Source organism: Siniperca chuatsi, linkage group LG16 (assembly GCF_020085105.1).
Source record: "Siniperca chuatsi isolate FFG_IHB_CAS linkage group LG16, ASM2008510v1, whole genome shotgun sequence".
Classification (NCBI taxonomy): Eukaryota; Metazoa; Chordata; class Actinopteri; order Centrarchiformes; family Sinipercidae; genus Siniperca; species Siniperca chuatsi.
In genome coordinates this window covers 17,888,675-17,912,862 of record NC_058057.1, presented here as the reverse complement: position 1 = coordinate 17,912,862, position 24,188 = coordinate 17,888,675, and the positions used below count along the sequence as shown (strand labels likewise).

The 24,188-nt window shown below is 41.0% G+C and overlaps 2 protein-coding genes across 3 annotated transcripts in view; one reads left to right on the top strand and one right to left on the bottom strand.

Annotated features, from left to right (window-relative positions):
• Window positions 1-12,406, bottom strand: part of LOC122863414 (protein eva-1 homolog A) — a 78,357-nt gene extending 65,951 nt beyond the window's left edge. Inside the window, exon 1 of one of the 2 annotated variants that reach the window (XM_044169911.1) lies at window positions 11,717-12,406. In XM_044169911.1, coding sequence (XP_044025846.1) covers window positions 11,717-11,825 — 109 coding nt within the window. In that variant the 5' untranslated portion in view covers window positions 11,826-12,406. The remainder of the gene's footprint in view (window positions 1-11,716) is intronic. The other variant, XM_044169912.1, reaches the window with a different exon arrangement.
• An 824-nt stretch (window positions 12,407-13,230) lies between these two features.
• mrpl19 (mitochondrial ribosomal protein L19) lies at window positions 13,231-15,900 on the top strand. The gene is made up of 6 exons (XM_044169918.1): window positions 13,231-13,385; window positions 13,596-13,719; window positions 13,837-13,955; window positions 14,218-14,352; window positions 14,885-15,066; window positions 15,362-15,900. Exons 1-6 carry the CDS (start codon window positions 13,307-13,309, stop codon window positions 15,581-15,583), a joined length of 861 nt encoding a protein of 286 aa, XP_044025853.1. The 5' UTR covers window positions 13,231-13,306; the 3' UTR covers window positions 15,584-15,900.
• The last annotated feature ends 8,288 nt before the right edge of the window (window positions 15,901-24,188 follow it).

Below are 24,188 nucleotides of genomic sequence, written 5' to 3'. Positions count from 1 at the left end.
AGAGAACTGGAGGGATGTCACATGCTAAGTAGGACACATATCAGGCGGGACGAGGAATTCATGCTCTGGAGGAGAACATGAACACAACATGCTCCTCTTGCTTGTTCACAACCACACACACCCAAGGAAACAGATCCACACTAAACGGTGTAGCTTAAATGAAACCACAAGAGAAGCTTAGGCTGACAGTCAAAGGCTAGCTCAGTCATATTAGCAACAAGGCCACAGTTAATATTTCAGGTTATCTGCATTAGCTAACTCCTACAATGAGAGAGGGCCCACCTGCGGGTCTGTTGATTAAGCTCATCCTGAGGGGGTGACTGGCTATAAAACATCTGCCGGGCTTGGAGATGGCCTCACGGTTGGACAGTGGCTGCAGAGTCTACCCTGGGGAGTCCCCAAAAACCAAACACTGGTCCCACCCAAGCCCTCCCATGACCTCTGTTAGCACGTGCCTCTCTTATGACCCCCGGGGGTCAAAGGGCACCAGACGAAAGGACTCTTTTACTCTGAGTCTCTAAGCAAGTGTGTTTTTTTTTTTTTTATCATTGGTGGGATGGGATGTGGGGGGTGAAGGGTGAAAGAGTTGAGGGGCGCAGAGGTTCCGGGAACACCCTCCCTGGAGTTTGGATGCATGTCCAGACACACACAGAGAGTGTGTGTGACAGAAAGAAAGACACAAAGAGATGGAGAGAAAAAAGGAACCTTGGGATGGGAAATCTGTCATTTTAATGGTCACTTATATGGCCTGGGAGAGTTGGGTGGCAGCCAGACTGCCCCATCACTAACCACAGTCCAGCAGACACCAGACAGATGCATCAGTGTGTGAGCTTTATTGTCACAAAGTGAACGACAGATGTATCTTTCTTCAGTCATCGTCACCACAGCGGGTTGGATTTAAGTGATTGTTGGGTGGGGCAGCGGTAGCCTAAGGCTGAGAGAAGTGAGTTTGTGACAGAAAGGTCATGCAGGAATGATCTCCTTTCACTCCTTCCTCCTGATGTGACGTTCAGTCCGAGTTGGTAGCCGCACAGCTGTGCTCTGAACCAGTAATTGTGAAACATGAATGAAGAATGAAGCATGTGCATTGCCTGAAGTGACGTTGTGATTCACTGGTTGTACTGGGCAGCGATTGTGGAGGTGTGGAACTACATTAATGTAAGAGCATGATACTGGACAAGATTATGTTTGCTGAGCATCAAAAAAGCTGATAAAAACATAGCTTTACAAAGCTAATCTTTGCAGTTTAGGAAGTATATTGTCTCACTGTGAATTAACATTTTAAAGTTTTCTTTGAATGATATCCTCTATGTTCCATAAACACAGAAATGCAGGAGTCTCTTGGATAATTTAATTACAATATAGGTTTATATTATGGCCATCAGTTTTAATTGTTTCAACTTTGATTCTGTTAAACCATGTTTTTTTCTGTCTCTTTGGTATGGTGGATGGTACATAATTTTCTGCCCTTCTCTATTTTTGTCAAAAGCCCACAAAACCCCCTCATAACAAACAGTAATTAGTTCTAATGCAATAACAGCAAGACAGCATACCTCTGTCAAGGTTCAAGCATGCACTGTGAAGAAAAGAGAGGTATTTCCGTAAAAAAAAAAGAAGGTAGGAGTGGGTGGGCATAGAAAGGCTGAGCTTTTTGGGGAATTAACAAGCTTATCAGGGGGGCTGTTCTGAGAAAACAAGCAATAGTACAACTCCTGAGGAGCTGAGGGAGTGAAAAGCCGTCTTCAGCATGTCCAATGGGACTTAGCAGGGAGATCCCATTCCATTTACAACAAATGCAGACAGATCTGCAGGAATGACCAGACTAAATGTGAAAGCTTACCTTGCTCTATTCATTTAGAGTTTGTTTTTGTAGCTACCAAGTAACTGGGGTCTCCTTGGGTAAAGGTTTATGCTTGCTGAATGTACAGACTCCATTTGTACAATATCAGCTGCTACACATAAACCATTTCCTGTACTACTACTATAACTAAAGATTATTTCCATTACAGATTAATCTGTTGATTATTTTATTTTTGTTCTAAAATTATAAAAACAATGACCAATTGCCCTCACAGAGCCTGGTGTGTGATGTCATTGCTTCTCTAGTCTGACAACCAAAAAACCCAAACTATCCTATTCAAGTTTAAATACTACGACATGGACTAGCCTGTTGAGTTTTCACTTATCCAGTAAAATATCTCAACATCTACTAAATGGATTGGAACAAAATTTTGTGCATACATTCATGGTCCCCAGAGGATGTAGTCTAATGACTTTGGTGATTAACTGACTTTTCCTCAAGCATCACCATGAGGTTCACATTTGTGGTTTTGAGGGAAATGTCTCAACAACTATTTGATGGATTGCCATGAAATGAGGTGAAATTAGTTACTCGAGTTGACAACAACTCGCTAGGCTAATTTATGCAGTGTAAAATGCTCTAGGCTTAAGATAATAATGGTGACTAGCAAAAAGCAGTCAACTACCAACCAAAATGTAAACATCTATAAACTGACACAACCAATGACATCTAACCAGAAGTTCTACCAAGCAATCAGCTTGGTAGAACTCAGGATCTCAGGACAACTCAGGATCTTGAGTTATACTGTAACTAAACAGGACAGACTAGAAGTGAGCCAACATGCCAAGTGAGCCAAATAATTATTATTACATTTATCGTTATCCTCATAAATCTTATCATTTTTGCTACGATATACATTATAGGTCTTATCGCCCAGCTCTTACATTTACTCTTGTTATTTTTACCATGCTGCGAATGGAACAAATGCAGTCTAAGTTTGCCTGGTAAAAATGATTTTGGCTTAAACACAGAAAAAACAAGGGAAAATCTCTCTCCCCCTCTCTCCAGTTCCCTCCCACCTTACCTGAACTAGCCAGAGGGGCCAGTAAGCAACAGATTAGCAGTGCTTTGGGGAACAGGCTGCTGTAGCGTGCTGTAATGCAGACTGTCAGTCCGACACAGTTGGGGGGCTACACAATGCCTCCTTGTTCAGACTGGCCCTTCTGTGCCCCACCTCTCTACCTCTCCATCTTTCTCTGTCTCTCTCTCCCTCTCTTTGCCTCTAGGGGTTTAATCAAACCATAAAAACTAATGGTGTTCAAAATGTTAATTTCCCTCTCCCATACTGAAGAAAGAGGGAAGAGAGGATTGAAGGATGGAGAAAGAATAAAAAGGAAGCCAGATCAAGGTGGACATGTTGACTCCTAAACCAAACATAAATCAGCTCCCAGGAAACAGAGAGAAGGGCAGGAAAAAAAGAGACAGAGGGGAGGAGGAAGGGCATCAAAGCATGGTTGACATTCTCTGAGATGCAGGAGCAGAAAAGGTGTGTGCGCTGGTTTTTGCCTGTGTGTGAGTGTGTGTCGTGGGGCTTGTTGAGCACATAATTCAACAGCCAGCACATAAGTGGGGTGGACATGAGGAGATAATTGCCAGTGCACACACCCACCACTTGTTTCTGTTTATCTACAGCTCAGTTTCATCCTTATGCTGGTTGGTGCAACCCTCTGTACTTGCAGCAGCAGGTATCACTGCTTATCTGAAGCTCCATGAGGTTCCTGCTCACAAAGTGAAAACAACTTTCTCTGAAATAGAAGACTATGTGTTCAAAATATGACAAATGAGGCTGCATTCTTAATTAATCACACAATTGTTGCCTAAACAGAGATAGCAAAGATGTGAGGATAGCTCGTTAACTGCAGCTGCACACAACAACACCGGGGTGTCACTCAAGAATCTTCTTTGCACTGTGTTTTCTCTGTGCCTTCTTACACCTCCCACCCATGCAAGAGAGGGCAAGTGCAAACACACACCTGCAATGTCTACATATACATCTTTGCAGTTTAGGAATTAGACCCCCTCTTCTCTCCCCAATAACAGTTATTACTACAAAACCATCCAGCTCAACTTCTGATTGGGCGATTTGGGTGGTTTTAAGGATAGACAGAAATCTATGCAAAATAATGATTATCATATTAAGGGCTGACTGGTTGAGCAGTTTTCTGCTGATTATAAGTCTCGATTAAGACATACAGCCTCATTCAGCTGGTAGTTAGAACTCCTCCACAGCCTATGTAGGTAATTTCGAATGCAGTCTGGGTTTAATTTGGGAGCTTCACCCCAAAATCAGGTATGAGACAGACACAACTTGAAAAAGTGACATCTACTCTCACTCAAATTATAGTGATTTTTTTTTTTGGACAACCAAAAAGCCCTCAAAAAGCCCTCAGTCAACATACTGATACACATTACAGTGTGGTATACTGTTGAGACACTAAGGGTGCGTTCACACCTGTAGTTTGGTTTATTTGATTAGGACTATGGAAAAAAAACATAAATTGTTGCCTTTTTGTTCTGGTCTGGTCTGGCATGTGTTCACACTGACTTTTTACAAATAAAGAGCTGCAAACACACAAGTTACTCGAGCACACACAGGAATAATGACGAACAGGTAGAAACAGGATGAAAAAGAGGCGTCCTGTACCGTAATATTATCGGGGGATAGTTACTGTGTGGGCATTAAATGTCACTCACTATACGAAGTAGAACACAAGCACAACACACCTCTGTTCTAACTCTTTCACTTTCTCTGAGACCCACTTTTTCAGGTAGTCTTGGACCGGTTGTTTGATCCACACCAGAGTTCGAATGACAGAAACCAAACTAAACGGGCAAACGGACCAGAGTGTGCTTGAACCGAACCAACCAGGTTATGTGTGAAAGCACCCTAAATGATCAGCAATGATTTTACACAGACAAAATCATTTTCTACAATAAACTTTCTACCATCTTATCTGCTTTTTATTAAACAACCGTTTCATTGTGAAATTGTAACCAGTGTCAGATTTAAATGTAACACTTTCTGTGCAAAACATAATCCCAAAGAAAGTTCAGTGGGACAGCACAGAATCAGAATCAGAATTGATATATAACACACTAGAAATGCTCAAAGACAAAACCTTCACTGATTGCAAAACGGTTTGCCTGACGAGTGCGTTTCTGTTCTTTGTGTGGTATCAGGTCATTACTGATATATCGGGACTTAATTTAGTGTAATATTGCCCCAACAGCAGCCAAATCATTTATTAAGCATTACCTAAGTCAGGATGTGCTCTCTTCCCACACATATCTTGGCAATGAGACAAAAACTTCTTTTGATTGGGGCACATTAATATGGCTTATATGCCAGGACTTGACTCAGTTGACACAAAGCTCGCCTTAAAGGCTACATCTACTTTGAACACATTTTCACATTAATCTTGTCAACACTTTTGAATTCAATGCTTTGTCCTTTTATTCTAGAATTTCCTCCAGTGCATTGTTGTTCTGGGGAAAAAAAGCAGATAAGAAACTTGATTCATTAAAGAAAAAAACTAAAATTGTATAATATACATCACAACAATTCACTTTATAATCATTCCACAGTGAAGCTTTGATTTTAAAGCTTCAGTGTTTATTGCAGAGTGGTGTGAGATCATTTATCTTCCTCATGCAGAACTTAAAATGAGCAGAGGGCTTTCCTGTTGTAAACATCTCTCATCACCAACATCACATTGTTGTTCCCCGACATGATGTCAAGCTCTGCTTTATGTGTGTGTTTGTTTATGTACTTATTGTATCCAGGGGGAGGGACTTATACAGTAGGTCATGTCTTTCATCGCTATCATGTTGTGCCAGGCCAGACTTCCACCTACAATTACACACACACACACACACTCACACACTGTGCCATAAATGCATACAGGGGCACAAACACATCCAGAAGTTATCTACATTACAACTCCAAGCTGTCTGCACCCAAAGGCTCTTTAGTTTCACATTTCCCTTTACCTATGAGACTGTGTGGTTGCAAGAGGAGTCTTGTTAGGGGATTTACACGTAGGGCCTACACACACATATATATATATATATATACACCCAGCATCACTCAGCTATTAATGCTGCATGTCACACAGCACACACATAAATGGCTGGGTATGATGTTTCAAATCTCAGTGATACATTCTTAGCATTCTAGATGTACTACTTTTCTGTAATGTAAAGCTGGACAAACCTCTGTCTCAATTACCTCTAGGTTTTAATGACCTTCTGCAGGTTGGTTTCTAATAGCTGGTTCTCTTTTAGATCCAGCTCTCAGTTGGTAAAATACATAAATCGATTTATCTAACGCTAACACATTTCTTATTGAATCTCACAGTGTATCTTCTCTCTCATTTTTGTTGGCAAAGAATAATGGACTAAATACAAAACAATCTGTTTAGTTCTCTGAGGTGTAGATCTTAACTGTTATCTATATCTTTTGTTATGTATATTTTATGAAAGCAACACATTAAATGGATTTAATAAGGGATTTGAAAGGATTTAGGCAGATTTGAACCTAGATTCAGATTTGATAAAATGCTATCAAACCCCAACCAAATCCTTCTGCAACTTGTCTCCTGTCTATAAAGAATTTCAGTGGATTTAACAAAATCAATAAAGGATTATAGTTCACACCTGAAATCACCTGGCTGGTGCTTCAAACATTTTATATATTCTGTATGTAGCAAAACAATGCATGATATAAAAGAATTCACTCCCTCATTGACACCCAACAATTTTGTGTGTTTTGATACCATCATGCAATGAATCGAACTTTCTTGACAATTCACTCCTTTGAGAACCTGGTTCACAGAGACTGTTCTTTGAATAGCAGAACCCCCTCTCTATTCAGTTGGAGAGAAAAGCAGCCTTATGCCAAGCCCTCGCTGTCCGCCTCGCCGCCTGCCTCCACCGCAGTAGACAAAACAAGCGGGAGGCAGGATTTGTTTAGACAGAGCTCACCTGGCGCACACAGACACAGAAACAGTGATCAGGCGAGCCCTGGGGAGGAGTAGAGGCAGCAATGAGGTGGCGGGGAAAGAAGGCAGGGGAGCTGATGAGTGTGTGAGTGGGGGAAGGGAAGGGGCTGAGAGAGGAGAGCATGGGGTTCAGTGTGCTACTCTTATCCAGAACCACTCAAAAATCAGAGCGGATTAAGATTTGAGGGGCCTCGAGTAGCGCTCAGTAATAGGTGGATTTGGGGTGCGTTTGTGTCTATGTGTTGGGGTGGGCAGTTAGGGGTAGCCTAATCCAGGATTTGCCCATATGGTAATAGCATAGGTGGATTGGTTTTGTGTATGTGTTGGCTGCAATGTCAGGCAGCTTAGAGCACTTGCCCATAGGGAAGCAATCAGCTGATCTGTCAGCTAGAAAGGATCAAGATCCCCAGTCTTTTTACATCACAAGATCAAACCGCTAGTAAACTTTTAAATTTCATCGATACATTGCTCGTAGGGTACAAGTAACAATTATTTTTATCATTGATTAATCTGAAAACTACTATTTTTTCCATTCATTGATTAATCATTCGGTCAAAAGGGTCAGGAATTGGTTAAAAATATCCATCACAATTTCCCAGATCCAAAAGCGACATATTCATAATTCTTGTTTTGTCAAACCAACACTCACAAATATTCAGTTTGCTATAATTTCAGACAACAAAAATTTGCAAATCTTCACATTTGAGAGGCCGAAGGCATCACATATTGGCCATTTTCGCTTGATAAATGACTTAAACGATTAATCTGTGATCAAAAGACTAATTGAGACTGTTTAACTGTTTCAGCTATAATTGTTTGATCAATATTTTTTCTCATCAAGGTAGACAGACACCCTTGGGTTTCCCTTTCTACATGTAAATCCAGAAAACTACAGCATCTTTACCTTTAGAGCTAAGACTTTTTCTTAGCCATTAGTAAACATGGGAACACTAATATGGCTCGTAGAGGCTCTGGCCAAAGTATTTGTGTCAAATGTTAAAACAATGAACACTTGACGGTTAATGGAAGAAACCACTTTTAAACAACAAATGATGCTGTTTCTTCAGATTTTAAAGCTTTTCACGGTAGAATAAAGAAAACGTGGAAATGCTAAAGTATTCTGTGAAGCAGACCAGCATAATCATGGTTAAATTATATTATTATTATTATTATTATTATTATTATTTTGCTCACAATTTCATTTATCACAATTATCCATCTACAACAAATTTGGTTTACTGCACTTGGACATTTTAAGCAGACTGCAAACTGTTTTAACTGCACTCTACAACCTACAGTATAAATTAAAGTGTGTTTTAATTGTTCAAGTCTTGTAATCAAAACAATTACCAAAGAAAATCAGAAGATCTAAATGCACAACATCAATACAGATAAAATAAAATCGATCATACATAAAAAAATGTTTATCCTCTTTTTAACTGTATTAAAAATCATGACCTAAAAATGGTTTCTTTCTACCTTTCCCGACAGTGGTCAACATGTGTGATGAGGTCCGACGGGGGGGGGACAAGATGGATGATAACTCCCCCTAACCACACACTTATATTACCATGGGTTGACCTCAGTTGACCCCTCGGCCCCTCAACAGCCTCATGTCCCACTGACTGGGGTTAAATAGGGTTTTGCCTACTGGGTTTTACGACAGAGAGAGAAGAAAGGTTGCTTCACTGTAACCCTTTGGCAGTGTCATATAGTCTGTCTGATTAACAATGCAGCTGTTCTAAAATGTTCTGCGGTTAAAAGAAACATACAATACGTCTGTGTTTTGTTTGAGATGCTTTCATATGAAGTAAGTAACTCTCAGTTGGCCCAGTTGGAGCAAAAGCTTGATTCCTGTTATTGTTCCGGCCTCTTTCCAAACAGTCCAGCACTCATCGCTTCACCTTTCCTTCACAACTATGTCTTGACAAAAAATGATAATCTGTTTTCTGTCAATGTCAGCTGATAACGGCACCCACTAGGAGACAGAAAAGCAGAAATCACAGCCAGTACTTATGTGATGCTCACATACAGTAGCACTACCTCAGGTATTAGACACACCTGCCTAAAGACACTAAGAACAAAAGTGTAGGGCTGCAACTACCAATTATTTTCATTATCAAATGATCAGCAGATTATTTTCTTGATTCATCATGTGGTCTGTAAAATGTCAGAAAATGATCAAAATACACATCACTATTTCGTAAAGACCTTCTTAAAGTCTTAAAATTGCTTTAATTGTTCAACCAACACTCAAGAAAACCCAAAATGATCTTTTTACTATCACTTAAAACAAAGAAAAGCAGCATATCGCTTTTCTAAATCGTCGCAAATTTATTTTCTGCAGATCCACTTATAAATGAATCAAAGAGAGCTGAAACGATCGTTTCAGCTCTCTTTGATTCAGCTTTTAGTGTTAAAACATTTAAGACACCGTCCAGTGTTTGTAGTGCAGCGTGATGTGTATTTGCACACAAAACGGCAAAGAAGCATGACATACATTTCTGGTAATGGATGGTTTGCTGCTAGCTGTCTGATGAAAGAACACTTACGTAACAAGCTGAACGCTCACCACATGACTAAACCTGAGCAAATACATACAGGAGAGGAGACAATAAGGTTGTGTATTAGACTTTATGAATTTTCGGTTTATAAAATCAACAAAAAGAACAACAAAGGAGTATTGCTAACTTGTAAAACAAAGAGCATTAATTAGCTAGCTTGCTACCTCTGTTAGCCTAGGGGCTAAGTGTTGCTCAGCTCACTCCATACCTCTAATTAGCCGTTCAAACGCCTGTATAATAGAAGATGATAACAGGGGGGGAGACAGAATGAAATTACCCACCAACATAGTTTGTTTCCATTTCTGCAGTAGCCGCTTATGAAATATGAATCTTCCATTACACCAGTTGTCGACAAACGATGCAAATGCAAGTCACAGAGAAGCATGAACTAAAAATAACGTGATAAAAATGTAATTATCATTTACTACCATAAACATTCCTTTGAAAATCAACAGTTGGTCCCACCGGACTGATTCACCACAGCGACTGAGGTTCACTGATGTGACCAGATTGTGCACCATCACTGATCCAACCACATGACTGACAGATGTTTAATCTAAACCTACCACTTCTGTCACCCTGCACCCTGGCAGCACCTGTCAATCAAAGCACTCCTCTCCGTCTCCTGGGAGATTCCACCTGGTCAAGAATGTGAGGACTGAGGGATTTCTTTGTCCCTGACGTAATCTGAGGCATTCCCCTTTCTTATGTCATTCACAGAGATGCATGGTTGGCATTTCTGTAAAAGCATGTTGCACAGAGTCCCTGATGGGCATACAAAATTGCATCTGGGGACACAACACTGGCGTCACTTCTGGGCCTGTTGAAATGAAAAACCGATCTCAGGCCCATGTAAAGCAAAGGAAGATCCCAACATGACAGCAGTGTTTCCTCCTCATCCCCCTTAGGAGCACAGTTACCAATAAGCACTGAAAAGTCCAGAGGTAAATTTTCAGAACAAGAAAATGTTGCACCAAAGCTGAGATTTCAACAAATTAACTCCTGCCTGTGGCATAGTATTTGCTTAATCGTGTCTAAGCCGGGGTATTGGTAAACCTGCTTCCAGCAGCGGAAATCTGGAATCAGCTGGTCTTTTAGTTTTCCCTTCTTGCTTGATTATCCAATATCTGATCTACTCAATCATATTATTTATGACAAAACCAACAACCACTGACACATGCATGGCAATTCCAGAAATGTAACTTTGTTAACTGCAGTCACTACACTATGATCTTTAGCAGCTCATTAGGCAGCAACATGGATACATGCGCACACAATCACAGAGGGCATGTTACATACATCTGCTCTTTAGCACCTTTCCCCACAGTTGTTAGCCTGCACCTAGCCATTAGACCCATTAGAGGCCAATTAACACCGACACAAAGCTCCCTTCCTGTTTTATGGCACTGTAAACAAAACCTGCAGGCTTCCCTTGGGCTCAGCAGAGCTCAATGGCCTATAATGCAACACAGAATAACTCATTAGTTTAGTAATATGCTGCCTTTTCTTAGCAGATATTAAAGCCTACAGATTACCTCACACCAGATTGCACATAAACCTAACCTAATTGGCAGTTCCCAGGCACTGACAGGAGCCCTTGCATTGACTTTACTTTTCAACTGATTGTATATGAAGCACAGAAAATCATAAAAGAAACTGTTCTGTAGTCTGCATTTGCTTTCTTCTCTGAGCTGTAAATCTGCAGCAAAGGACAGCACTTGGTCTAGACAATAGTTCCCATCTAGTAACACATTAACCACTTTAACCCATTTATCTCAATTGCATCAATGGGATATGTGTTGCAGATATATGCTGTAGCCTACTGATAAACCAGCCCTTAATCCAGATGGCTGTAGTAAAGGAGAACCTGTTGTTTGAAGTGCCTTATGTGGGTCCTTCTTCACAAACTGTGTCAGGCTTGGTCAAAAGATAAGCACAATACTGGTCTTTTCCGCATATTTAAGTTGTGTTCTACTCGGTTTATGAAGCAAACATCTGAGTCTGCATGCTGCGGCACGCCAGAGGCACGGGACGTCCTGAGAGGAGAAGTTGATGCGACACTAAACCACTTCTCATAGTCGTTTTGGGAGTCGTGCTCAACAGTTTAAAGCACACGTAATGACTTATCCTAGTTATATTTCATCTCCTAGGGGGAAAATAGTATCTTCTCAATCGTAAAATGGCACACGCGGAATAAAACAAGTGTTGGTCATCTGAACACGCTCGTTGCTTTTTAAAGCAACAAACTACTTTTGTCTACAAAGCACGAACACACCATAACAAGTGCCAACCTGAAAAGTCTGAAGAGCCCTTGGTGAGGTCGCAGAGGACGGTCAGACACGTTATTCCCAACAGGAGCGCACAAGTGACGGCTGAGAGAGTCCCATCTGAGAAGAACATCCTTGACGCCTCAAAGTTTTTGAGTTTCTCCGTAGCATTAGAAAGTCCAGCAGCAGCATTGGGTTTCAGGTTCTGCGTCGCATGCAGGAGATGTGCGGTCCTATGTCTCTAGTCTTCCCTCATCCTCCCACCGCGCCGCTGTGAGACCGGGATCGAGCTTCCTCTGGCCTGGAGCAGAGCACTGCTCTCTGAGTGCATTTCTAACTGCGTGTTGTGTTGTGGAGGCAGCCCACCTGGAGGACCGCCGCTCCCTCCCTGCATGGTCTCAAAGACCCAGAGTTCCCGACCAGACGCACGCAGGGGCAACATCTCTGAACAGACCGGGTTTCTACCGTACTATTGGCTTTCTGTGCAGTCTGTAATCTCTAGGTTTTTTTTTTAAAGTAGACCTACATTTAGTCTACTCTGCTCAAGTATTGTACAATTTGAGGTACTTACTTGAGTACGTCCATTTCATTCTACTTTATACTTCTCCACTACATTTATTCCACAGGCAGTCAATAATTAGAAGATGACGATTTTACATGCAAAACACAAGATCTGCGTATAAAATATGATGCATTGTCATAAATCAAACAGTATACTAGTTCAAATAAGCTCCACCTCAACCAGCTAAAACACTTAATTGCTGCTTGCACTTTTTCAGTAATGATAAACCAATAATATAACACTCTGTACCTTAATGAGTACTTTTACTTTTGATAATTTATGTCAATTTTGTTAATACTTTTGTACTTCTAAGTAAAATTATGGATGCAGGGCTTTTACTTGTAATGCAATATACAGCATTTATAGTGTGATGTTTCTACTTTTACTGAGAATCTCAATTGTTCTACCACCACCACCATTGAATTTTTAGTGGAATAAAGGTAAATACCTTTAAAAAGATGGCTGGAATCATGCATAAATGCAGATATTAAGCTTAAATTCAACTCTCCCTGACATATAGCCAACATTATAAATTCCAGCATTATAAATGGAAATTATTTGGTATGCATTTAGTTACAGATAATAAATATGGACGATGACTCACAACACTGACAAAATGAAACAGACGCCTGTTTGTCAGCAAAAGCATTTTCAATATCATCACCACCATTAGATAAACTGCCATCAACACCGACATAAACTCTACGGGTTATCTAAAAGCATCTCTGCTTTTACATTTGCTTATAAGGCTAATCACAGTGAATTATAGGCAAAAAATTCTAAAATAAATAAAAAATATATTTAAAAAATTAGAGGCAAGTAGAGCCTTTTAATAAAATTTTTATTATAGTATTTAGGTGCCACTTCCTATTTTTTCTAGTTCCTACTTTACACTTGAAATAGCACTAAATGAGATTATGTATAACCGACGAAACAGTTGCGCCATCTTGTGGACAATGCACACCATTGCAGATTTGGACAAATCGCGTTTCGAAGGCATTTGCCCTACACGGCTTCCGTATTAGTTCGCATGTGACCACGGAAGGTCAATCATGGCAGCCTGCGCGAAAGGGTTCGACAAATTTATCTTTTCACTGAGGTTATTACGAAACATCCAGCTCCAAAATGAACGTAAGTAAACCGAACAAGCTCTCTTTTATCCGTTATACTTTACAATTTGCTGTTAGGCTTCAAAGATGAGTAGCAGTTGTAATGTACATCCACAGACTGCGCTAACGGTAGACTGTTAGCTAGCGATTTTACAACCTAATAGCAATCACACTGGCTTTACTTTAGCAGTAGACATACTTGATGAATGTCTTATTTTCTTGTTATTTCCAGGGTTCCTATCCACGTCTCTGTGTCGTCTTGCTCCGGGGAACAACAGCGAGCAACCACAAAAATTCACCCCTCCATCTAAACCTGTCATCATAGATAAAACACAGACTGCGGCATCTCTGCGAAAGTATGATGTTTCTTTGTAAAGCAGAAACGACATCACAATCTTACTCTGACACTCACAGGCACACATACGAACGCTGTGTAAAGTGTGGTTTTTAAAAGTGTTGTCTCTCCCTCTCAGGTTTCTGAGCCCAGAGTTCATCCCTCCCAGACAGAGAACAGAGCCTTTTAAATTTTCCATTGAGAGGAAAGACATGATTCGCAGGAGGAAAGTGCTCAACATACCCGAATTCTACGTAGGTAAGAAATACTCAACAGGTACATTTCCACTGGTGAGGTGAGGGGTTTAAGATTACCCCCCAAAAAATCCATTACCTCAAGACCCATTTTAATCTCAAGGCATCCTCCTATGTATATTAACAATGTACAATGTTTTAAATAATTGTATTGTTCTTTTTTTCTTTGAACTTTGCAAATATAAACTGATTTTAAAAATGTTAGGCATAAAGTCTATTGTTTGTATTATAAGTTAAATGGTGTAAATTATTTTGATTGTTGTAAGGGAGTATCCTGGCAGTGACCATGGCCGACCCTAATGCCAGTGGGAAAACTAACCGCTTTGCTGGCATCTGTATCCAGAGGGGTGGAAAGGGGCTGGGAGCCACATTTGTCCTGAGGAACATCATTGATAACCAAGGTGAGGTTTATTTATTTACTGTGTAAGTACTGGTCTAACAAAGGTCTTCTGAGTGTCACACAGGCTGTGGCATGAAAGAATATTAAGCAAGATTTTCTTATATTATTCTGCCCATATTTGTCTATGATTTTTAGGTTTTCTTCTGTAGTCACACAGTATGCAGCTCAATTTGAGACCTTCCCTCTATTCATGTCACTCTCATTAGTAGGGTAGCACAGGCATGTTACAAAAATATTCTAAGTGTTCCCTTTTATAAAGTGCACAGTGCAACTATTTAATGATTAAAGGCTTGAAAACATGTTTGGAAACTTAAAAAATGAAACACACAAGTAATTTAGATGCAGAAAGGGCCGACAGGTAACATAATTTGCCCCTGCACTGGAAAAAAAACAGGAACATAATGTTTGCAGAAGTATTAACAGACATTCTTAACAATTATTTAAGTGAGAATGGGAACTAACATCACTACTTTAGTGCGTGCCATTGATAACTTGGTTGAGGAAATGGAAATTTCTTTGTGTGTGTGGCTCAGGTGTGGAGATCTGCTACGAGCTGTACAGCCCTCGTATCCAGAAGATTGAGGTGCTGAAGCTGGAGAAGAGGCTGGATGACAACCTGATGTATCTGAGAGATGCTCTGTCTGAGTACAGCACTGTGGACCCGGACATGAAGCCTGTGCCCTTCTCTCCCACTGGAGAGGTGCCTGTCAACAAGGTGAGAGAGATGGACCCTAATTTATAACAAAGCTGGATTAAATGAGGCTTCTCCAGACTGATCCATTGTACTTAATATTGTTAAAGCTATTTTTATAAAGCTGCTTGTACCATCATTCATATTAATGCAGGTATTATTTCTAACAAGTTAGTCCCTAACCTAAATCCCTAACTATGATAATGTTTGCCTAGCTAAATCACTTAGCAGTAAAACACCAAAAAACAGAAAAAGTAAGAAAAACAATCTAGTAAAAATACAGCATTTAAATGATTTAGCATTTCTGTCTATTCACCAGATGAAGGTAAAGATGCGCCCAAAGCCATGGTCCAAACGCTGGGAACGTCCCAAATTCAACATCCAGGGCATCCGCTTTGACCTGTCCCTGACCCCAGAGCAGATGGAGCACGCCCAGAAGTGGGCACAGCCTTGGCAGGAGTACGACATGCTGAAGGAGTACGACACCTCCAAACTGGAGGAGCAGATCCTCAGTGAGGTCCAGCAGGAGCTGAACAAGTGAGGAAGATCCTCCTAAAACGTTCTTCAGTTTTACCATCAGACTTTTTCAGGAATGGGAAAAGACTGCATGGATGTGGACCACTCTGCTGGATTGTAATCAGTTTTAAATTAATCCAGATGGTTTACCACAGCCACACCAGTGTATATAAGGAGGAGCCAATATGGAAACTGGTGTTGTATTCTGAGGAGTCATGACAACTTCTTTTTGTCTTGTCAGTCTGCTGTACAGTACGAGTTTTGAATGTCACTGGCCTTAGTTATGATATTTACCACTGCAGATCCATTAAGTGGTTTCTATATTAAAAGCTATTAAACCTCCCAAGCTTTTGAATTACATTTTATTCTCCCAAGAAATATATATACGAGTTTGTCTGTTTTGACCAAGGTTAGGTTTTAGTTTGCTTTTAGGCCATTTGCGTGCCTGTAATTGTTATGGAGTCTTGACACTAGGTGGCCCTATTTCTCTATATATGTTGCTTCCATCAGCAGTTGTATAAACAAGGCTTTGTTGTTTCCCACAGTGTTTTGAGGGAAACTCCTGCCATGCAAAACAAGCAGATAGTGCATTATTATTATTATTATTATGTGCATTATTTCAGTTAAACAGATTAGAGGCCTGTTTTCCAAAAAAGCAGGTTTACTGAGTAGTCTTTTTACACTGCACATGTTGCAGATGTGAGGGGCTTCTGGGTTTAACTTAGTAAAGATTTCCAAATAAATCAGTAAACCTGCATCTTGGAACAGGCCCCAGTACCCTGCACTTTTCAAAAAAACAACCCTGGTTTTCAGGAACCATACACAAAGGACACCCGGTAGTGTTTTACTGTTGTGGATGGAAAATTGTGGTGTTGAGATGGTATGTTAGAGCGTCAGTTGGGTAGTATAAAAAACACTTGACTCCTTATGTTATGTCTGCTCTCTGTGAATGTGTGTGTGTGTGTGTGTGTGTGTGTGTGTGTGTGTGTGTGTGTGTGTGTGTATAAACACGCTGAATGAGTCCCTGCACTCTAATTTCTACATATTACAGGATGGGACGCGGAGAAAATGGTCTGTAATACAGGAGTAGCAGATGTTTACTGAGCTCATTATGGACCACACAGATTTCCTGTGTGGAGATACAGAGGAATAAAGAGTAATTATTCCTGTTACATTTAAGGTAATGGAATGGAAGAAATGCAGTTAAGAGCTTTTAACGTCAATAAGTAGCAATTTACGTTATTGGGTAGAGTCGATGGTTCTCTGATTATTTTAGCCAAATTGCCACATCTGCACCTGTTGAACAAAAAGTCTCACTTCAGTGTCATATACAGTGTGTTTAGTCCAATTATTAATTCTCCACCTAATTTACTCTGCCCAAAAGAAAACCAACTCCATCTGTTTCTGTGTACAGTAGATTGAGAGCCTGTCCTACACATTGTCATTATACTACCCACTGAACCAGCTGGCCCTTTCACCTTTTCATTTCTCACTCTCAGTATTTCTGTTTGGGACTGATTGATGTTCACATGTGGAGGCGGTAACAGAAATGTTTATCCTACAGCACATTGCCGAGTCTTTAGAAGCATTCCACTGCGACACCACTGGACTGGTAAACCAGTTTAAACCACAAAGTTACTCAGTCTGAGTTACCGCTTCAAAGATAACTTCCTGCCTCTGTGTGTGTGTAAGTACTTCAGGATTGTGATCTCAACTGTATGTGCCTCCCATGCCCTCAGGTTGACTTCTCTGCACCTGGAGTGATGTTAAAGCCCCTTGGCTGGGAAAGGAGATCAAACACCAGTTCACACACACACACAAACACACGGCGACTTGCAGACAGGCTATCATATCAGCCTTCACAGACAGACACCTCAAAAATTGCCAACTGTAAGCGTCTGGGACAGCCTTTCTGTCAATCCTCATGCGAAACGAGATATGCTCCATTCATGGTTGCAGTGGAATTTGGGTGGGGCATGCAGGTTTGAGGAGCCCATAATCCCACCCCTCAATAACAAACAACTGTAAAGCATGGCGGGCTGATGATAGCTATAGTGCCACACTACTACGAAGGTCAGTGCAGGAATGTAGGGAGGGACACTCCTCTAATCTGTCTTCCTCCCCTTTGCTGGTGCTCCCATGACCTTCATCTCTTTCTCTCTCTAAGGGAGGATAGTGCTGGCTTTGAAAAGGAGCCAGGTTGATGAATTGGAGAGGATGTGATACAGGGTGTGCAGCAACTCCCACAGGTTAAGATTTTGGGGTAATGTCTTCCACTGGGCCAATACACTAAATGCTATTTCACTCTTTCTTAACCTTTCAGTGTGTTGATCTCTTAACATCTCTGTCACTGTGTGATTTCTTACTCTCCTGTCTGCAGGCCTGGGGAAATTAGTTTCACTCTCTCTGTCTCTGCCAGGGAGTGTGAACTGTGTTTGAGCTGTCTTTGTGTATGACAAGTGCAACGGGATACTGGGCCACCCATAGGCCCCAGGTAAATTACACCCTGTCATTGTGTGTGTGTGTGTGTGTGTGTGTGTGTGTGTGTACACACATGAGTGCATGTACATGTGTGTACGTGCTACCCGGGGCCACCCATAGTCCTAGGTAAATTACACACTTGAGTTTCACCATATGTTTCCAGTGAAACGACACGACCGTCTGCTCCTCTCCAACTGTCCCACGGGTCTGACGGGGGCTCCTGCTGCCATCACTCTCTCTTTGTTACACACTCACACAGACAACCTGACAGTGTGACAGCTGTTGGGAAACATTACATTGCAAGCAGCTGATGCCTGAAGTTGAACAGGCACATATCACAGTCATTTTAATAATGCAATCCTGTGTGGAGTGGGTCTGGCAGCGCTGCCAGGGTCAAGGGTTCATTTCCAGTCGAGGCCAAGCATCCTAAAAATGTACGGATAAAAGTGTCCATCTAAATGGCATATGTTGAACAATGTCCATAGAGCAAGGATGACTGTACAAGACAGGACTGGGGTCAATTAAAAGAATACTCCAGCAATTCAGAATTGCACTTCCACAACGTTGAGGGATTTGAGAGAGTGACAGAAAAAAAGCGATTATAACCAAAGACCTAGATATCCTGACTTTTAGCACCTAATATGGGTCAAGCTCCAAAAATACTGGATCCTACACTTCAATAGCTTTTTTTGTTACACCCTCCCTGCCTGGTAAATTCCCATGTCTATCAATCTCCACGCTCCCACTTTGTAACGCAGGCTTTTGGTTAAAATTAGGGCTGGGCGATATGGCTTATAAATAATATCTCGATATTTTTAGGCTATGCCGCGATGTACGATATCGATATTTCGATATATCTCTAATACACATTTTCTCTAAAATAACATACCGTAAATTCTCAAATAGTACAAACATATGATTTTGTAGAATATAGTGCATTGCTGCACATTAAAGTACCCAACAGTATATAAAGCAGTTAAAATTAGCTCAACCTTAAACATCTACAGCCGTAAAATGCAACATACACATTAATGCAGCAGTAATATTAATCCAGAAACATCATATATAATAGTAAAACACTGACAGGGACCATATTACTGTGCAATGAGTAACTATTTGTAACAATAACTATTAACTCAGTAACTATTATACTGCAACCTGAGCTTATCTACACACTTTATGACTGACTAAAGTAACGTAACTACCCCTCAGCAGCGACCAGTGGAAACACTGACAACTCAAATATGACGATATGGTCATCTGCTATATCGCACATGAATTAATATTAGAATTCGATATATCGCCCAGCCCTAGTTGAAATGTTGTAGTCTTAAAGCCAAGCCCAGATACGCAAATGATGTCACTTGAGTAATTTTTTCAGACTTGACAAAGCTCCAAAACCACAGAAGACATTATACAACTGTTTTCACAGGTTGTGTAGTACACCCTGTGACTAGTACATAGATGTTGACATGTAAAATTGGTGGAGTGCCCTTTAATTTAGAAAACTTATATAATTCAAGATACAGTTTCTGTATTTTCTGTATAGAAACCTTTTATGCTTTTCTTAGAAATCAAAGTGTATTCGTGCCAGGCTGGGGAGGTCAGAAAATATTGAGAGACAAATTAACGCATTGTTAGTTTTGGTCTTTCCATGGGATTTGTTTGACAATAATAGAAACATGGAATATCACCATTATCCTTTAACATTGGTGGTGTCTTTGGCAGCAGGATGACTGATAAAATAAATGGATCGTAGTCTGTTTAAAGTCACGATTACTTGCCCCATCATTGCTGTGTTTTACCAAATGTGTTCCAGAGAAGTAAAAACTGAAGAAGATTTAACAGCTTGAGCCTTGATAAATAGCAGGCCCTTGATCCTATGGTCAGGAACATTGTGACCAGACCTGAGGTGAAAATAAACCAAAACCTTTAGTTTGAAGGTAGTCCAGTAGGATGTCTTGTTAAATTCAGAGGCTATAAACATTAAGATGAAAGGAAAAACAAGTCAAACATCAACAAGACATTCACTCACAAATGTATGTATTGACATGGTGCCACATAATATTTCAGCCCAGCCCTAACAGCATTCCTGCATGTATTAAGGTCACAGCTGTTTGAATTTGTCCTTTATGTTTATGTGTTCTCTTAAATCATATTTTGTATATGTTCTTCTTTTAGGTTGTCCCTGTCCACATGTGGCACAAGATAAGAGCACCCAAGGCTGTTTGATGCATTCTTCACATTTCCATGGTATCACTGCTTCCTGCCACAGCCAGTATGTGTTCAGTTGCGCTTTAACACTCAGGACATGCCAGCCAGGTCATAACACAGCACATTATTCGTTATGATGGGTTGTTATTCCTGTTTGGTCATGATGACCCAGCCTGGTACTTTAAAAAACACAGCCATGTGGCCTGAAAGCATGCCTCTGCTTTGATGAGGAAGAAATATTGTGGTAGAAATACGAGCAGTTTCATTTCCTTGCCTCTGAGGGGCGCCCTCATCTTTGTCTCCCTACTACTACTTGTGTATGGCTCCCAGTTCCGCTACACAGCTGGTCTTCTTCTCTCCTGAGCTGTAATTGCAGCTCTGTCCTGGGAAATAGAGGGAGGAAATCCCAGAGCTTTCGCCGCGCAACAATGACAATAAAAAAGAGGTAGAAAGCGTTTTCAGCTGAGATGAAAGAAGGAGGGAGGCTTAAGGAGGAGAAAGGAGGTGGAGGAGTGCTGGCTCAGGAGTGCAAAGTGTGGTGGAGGTAGGGAGGGAGAGAGGAAGGAGAAAGCAGGGGAGGAGGGATGGTGTTGGTGATGGTAGTAAACGCTTGAGTTTATTAACCTCATTTAGTTGAGAGGCTGAGAGTAAGGGGAAGGGGAGGAGTGGTGTGTTCATACTGTGAACGCAGGGCTGGAGTTTACTAATGAGGGCTGCAAATGCACACACACACAAACACACACACACACACACACACACACACTTTCCTTAGCTCATTCCCTCGCTCATACCAGATTCACCTTGATCTGATGCCAAGTATGCAGGCAGAACACACATTCACAGGACTGGGTACTGTCAGCTTCATCTTACTGTCTCCCCTCATTTTTTCTCTCATCAAACTGCAGCTGAGAAGCAATTTCACCCAAATTGCTATTGATATACGTAAAGGGAGTGGACAGAGTAGAGTTTAGGCTTACGATCATTTGATTCCCTTCCAAACCACATAGCTATAGATTGCCCAACAATCTGATGTGTATATTTTGTCATGTGCTGCGAACATAGATTGAAAGATATTCACATTTATGGGACATTCAGAGTAACAGTCCGTCTTAATGCTTATCGTTTGACTGTGGGAGGGAACAAGAGCAGTTAGAGGAATCTCAGGTGAAGGCCACACTGCAAGGCCTGGGGTCAAGAAGATCAACAAACAACTAAGTGAATCTTGTTAGGTAACATAGCTAACCCTGATTGCTAAGGTTAAGGTTGTCTTAAAGATCCCCTCCAGAAATGTTTGAAGACATAAAAATACTATCTTGAATAATAATTGAATAAAAATTTCAATAAGCTAGTTAAACATTCTTAAAAGCACATATATTCCTTCTCCCTCACTGAAAAATTCAGATACTATGAATAAACAAATGTGTTTAATTTCAAAAGTTTAACTACTATATGCAAAACGTATATATTGCATATTGGACAACGATTGGCTACAAACTAGTTGTGATGTCACAAATTCTGCTTGTACAGAACATACAGTCAGATTTAAGGTGATCACAGATCTGTAATGACAGTGTCACATGTGTCAGAGTCATTCTTATGCATTTACAGTATGTTTTACTGTCTTTCTGTGATGTTTTTTTGCAAGCAAATTACAGTTGCAAAAGCTTTTTTAACACAATAGTGTTAAGTTGTTCAATCGGTTTCAGACACGAAGAGAGAACTCTTCACATTATCCTGATAGTCACCCACCCCATTCATCCATTGTACACGCTGACCACTAATGACCTGAGATGAACACAAAGAATGCACACTTAAGACGCTTGCTTTAGACGAATGAGTGAAGATGCACTCTGAACTATTGACAAATGGCGTGAAACAAACACACACTGCGGACACACACTTAGAATGCAAAGTGAAGATGGATGACACAGTGAAGATGCTCCCTGAACTCAAATGTAGGTGACAAATGATCAGTCACCTCAGTGGGTGTACTGACCCCCTGCTATGGCTGACCAAGGGAGGGTTATTTTGTGATTTAACAAAGGTTAAGTGAACATTTCTTCACCTTTCTCCTGCTGATTGGTAGACCATTAGATAAACTATGCACTACTTCTTTATATGCTCAAGTTTTCTTTGGGTGAAAATGACTGGAAGTCATGTCAAGTCAATTTTATTTATATAGCCCAAAATCACAAATTTGCCTTGAATGGCTTTAGAATTTGTACAACATATGACACCGTTGATCCTTAGACCCTTGATTCGGATAAGAGACAAGTTACAAAACTGATGTTCACTATGTGATAGAGTATATATCAGAAAGATTTATGTCAAACTAAAAATGTGGCTAAACTGCAAATGCAAAAGTGAATAAACAAACCTTCCTTATCATCTCTGCTCATACCAAAACACAGAATTCCGAAATAGTATTTGCAAGTTATTTTTTAATTAAACTATTTGAAGAACCAGATGGGTGGGGTTTTCTTTGTGGGGCAACACAATGAATACAGAAAAGTATAATGTCAACTTACTACTCTATGAATGACAGCTTACCAAACACTCTTTGAACCGTTCTGATACAGTAAACCCTTCCCCATCTGGAACTTCAAGCAGGTCAAAACAAAAACGTTAAACTAATTTGCAAATATTTGACCCAAGCCTGATATAAAAACAAACCCTCTAGCAGACTCGGCAGACTCGGCAGATTCAGGGCCTGCTTGACACTCTGATGGATTATTCAGAACCTAATCCGACCCATCAGTCCAGCACTCAGAGTCTGATCTTAAAGAGCTGTGACCGGACATTCAAGGCAGCTCGGAACCCTTTGTCTGTATGCCAATACACTGCCCAGTCGCCGTGCTTCACACACTCACTATCATTAAACTTTTGACCCTTGCGTCTGTCACTCTTTGACAAAACGCTGCTCTTTGAGTTCTGTGACTACTGTCGATGTAGTGGGCAGCTCTGTCACAGTTTACTTGTCTTGTCTTCATTGTTTGGTTGTCATTATCACTCTCCAGCCCACACACCTGATGATATAAGTCAGCTGTTGTACATTGTGAGTGTACAATAAATCCTCCAGCGTAGGGTTAAGTCTCATATGCCCTCTGTCTGTTCTATCTGAGCTGCCATCACAAAATTACACCCCATTACCCTGCAATAGCCCACACTACCAAATTGGTAAGATCTGTTTCACAGCTCATTACCAGCCAATAATATAATTATTTTATTAGTGATACCGCTTGCTTAACCCTCAATGAAACCAAGCAGTGTATAAATGTAGGTACTGAAATATCATACATCCTGAAATAATCTCAGTTGGCTGGTCGATATCATATGTCGTTATAGCATGTGGGTGTGGAGTAGCTGGTTTTACAACAGTTTAGCCAGCTGATAGCCCTGATAACAACGCGGTATCCATTACTCGATGCTCCATCCAGCCACTATTATGAATTACCTGGAGGTCACAACCTCTGAGCCACTCAGCTTCCTTGCCACTTTTCCCAGCCAACCACTGGCCCGTACCACTCAATACCCCAGGTCCAGTTTCCCCACCGGCATCTTCCCCCACCCTCTTGTTCCCCACCACGGTCCCCATAGTAGTGTCTGGATGGGGGGTGTTGGCGCCTGAACAGCAGCAGATGTGGCTCCAAAGAGAACACCAGCCCTAATTAACTTCAATGGATTTCCTAATGCGACAGCTACCATATTTCATTTACCGCGCACCCAGACCCCAGTGGACCTGACGGGGCCAACTGATACTTCCACTCCCTTGCATTGCGGAGAGTGGCGGTGGAGGGATTTGGGTAAGGGGTGCACTGAGAGTGAGGGGTGAGGAGATGGGGAGTGTGAGGCGAGGGAAGAGGTGGGGAGTAAGGGATGTCGGAAACCAGAGCAGAAGACATGACCCCTCTTACCGAAAGGAAATCAATTAATTC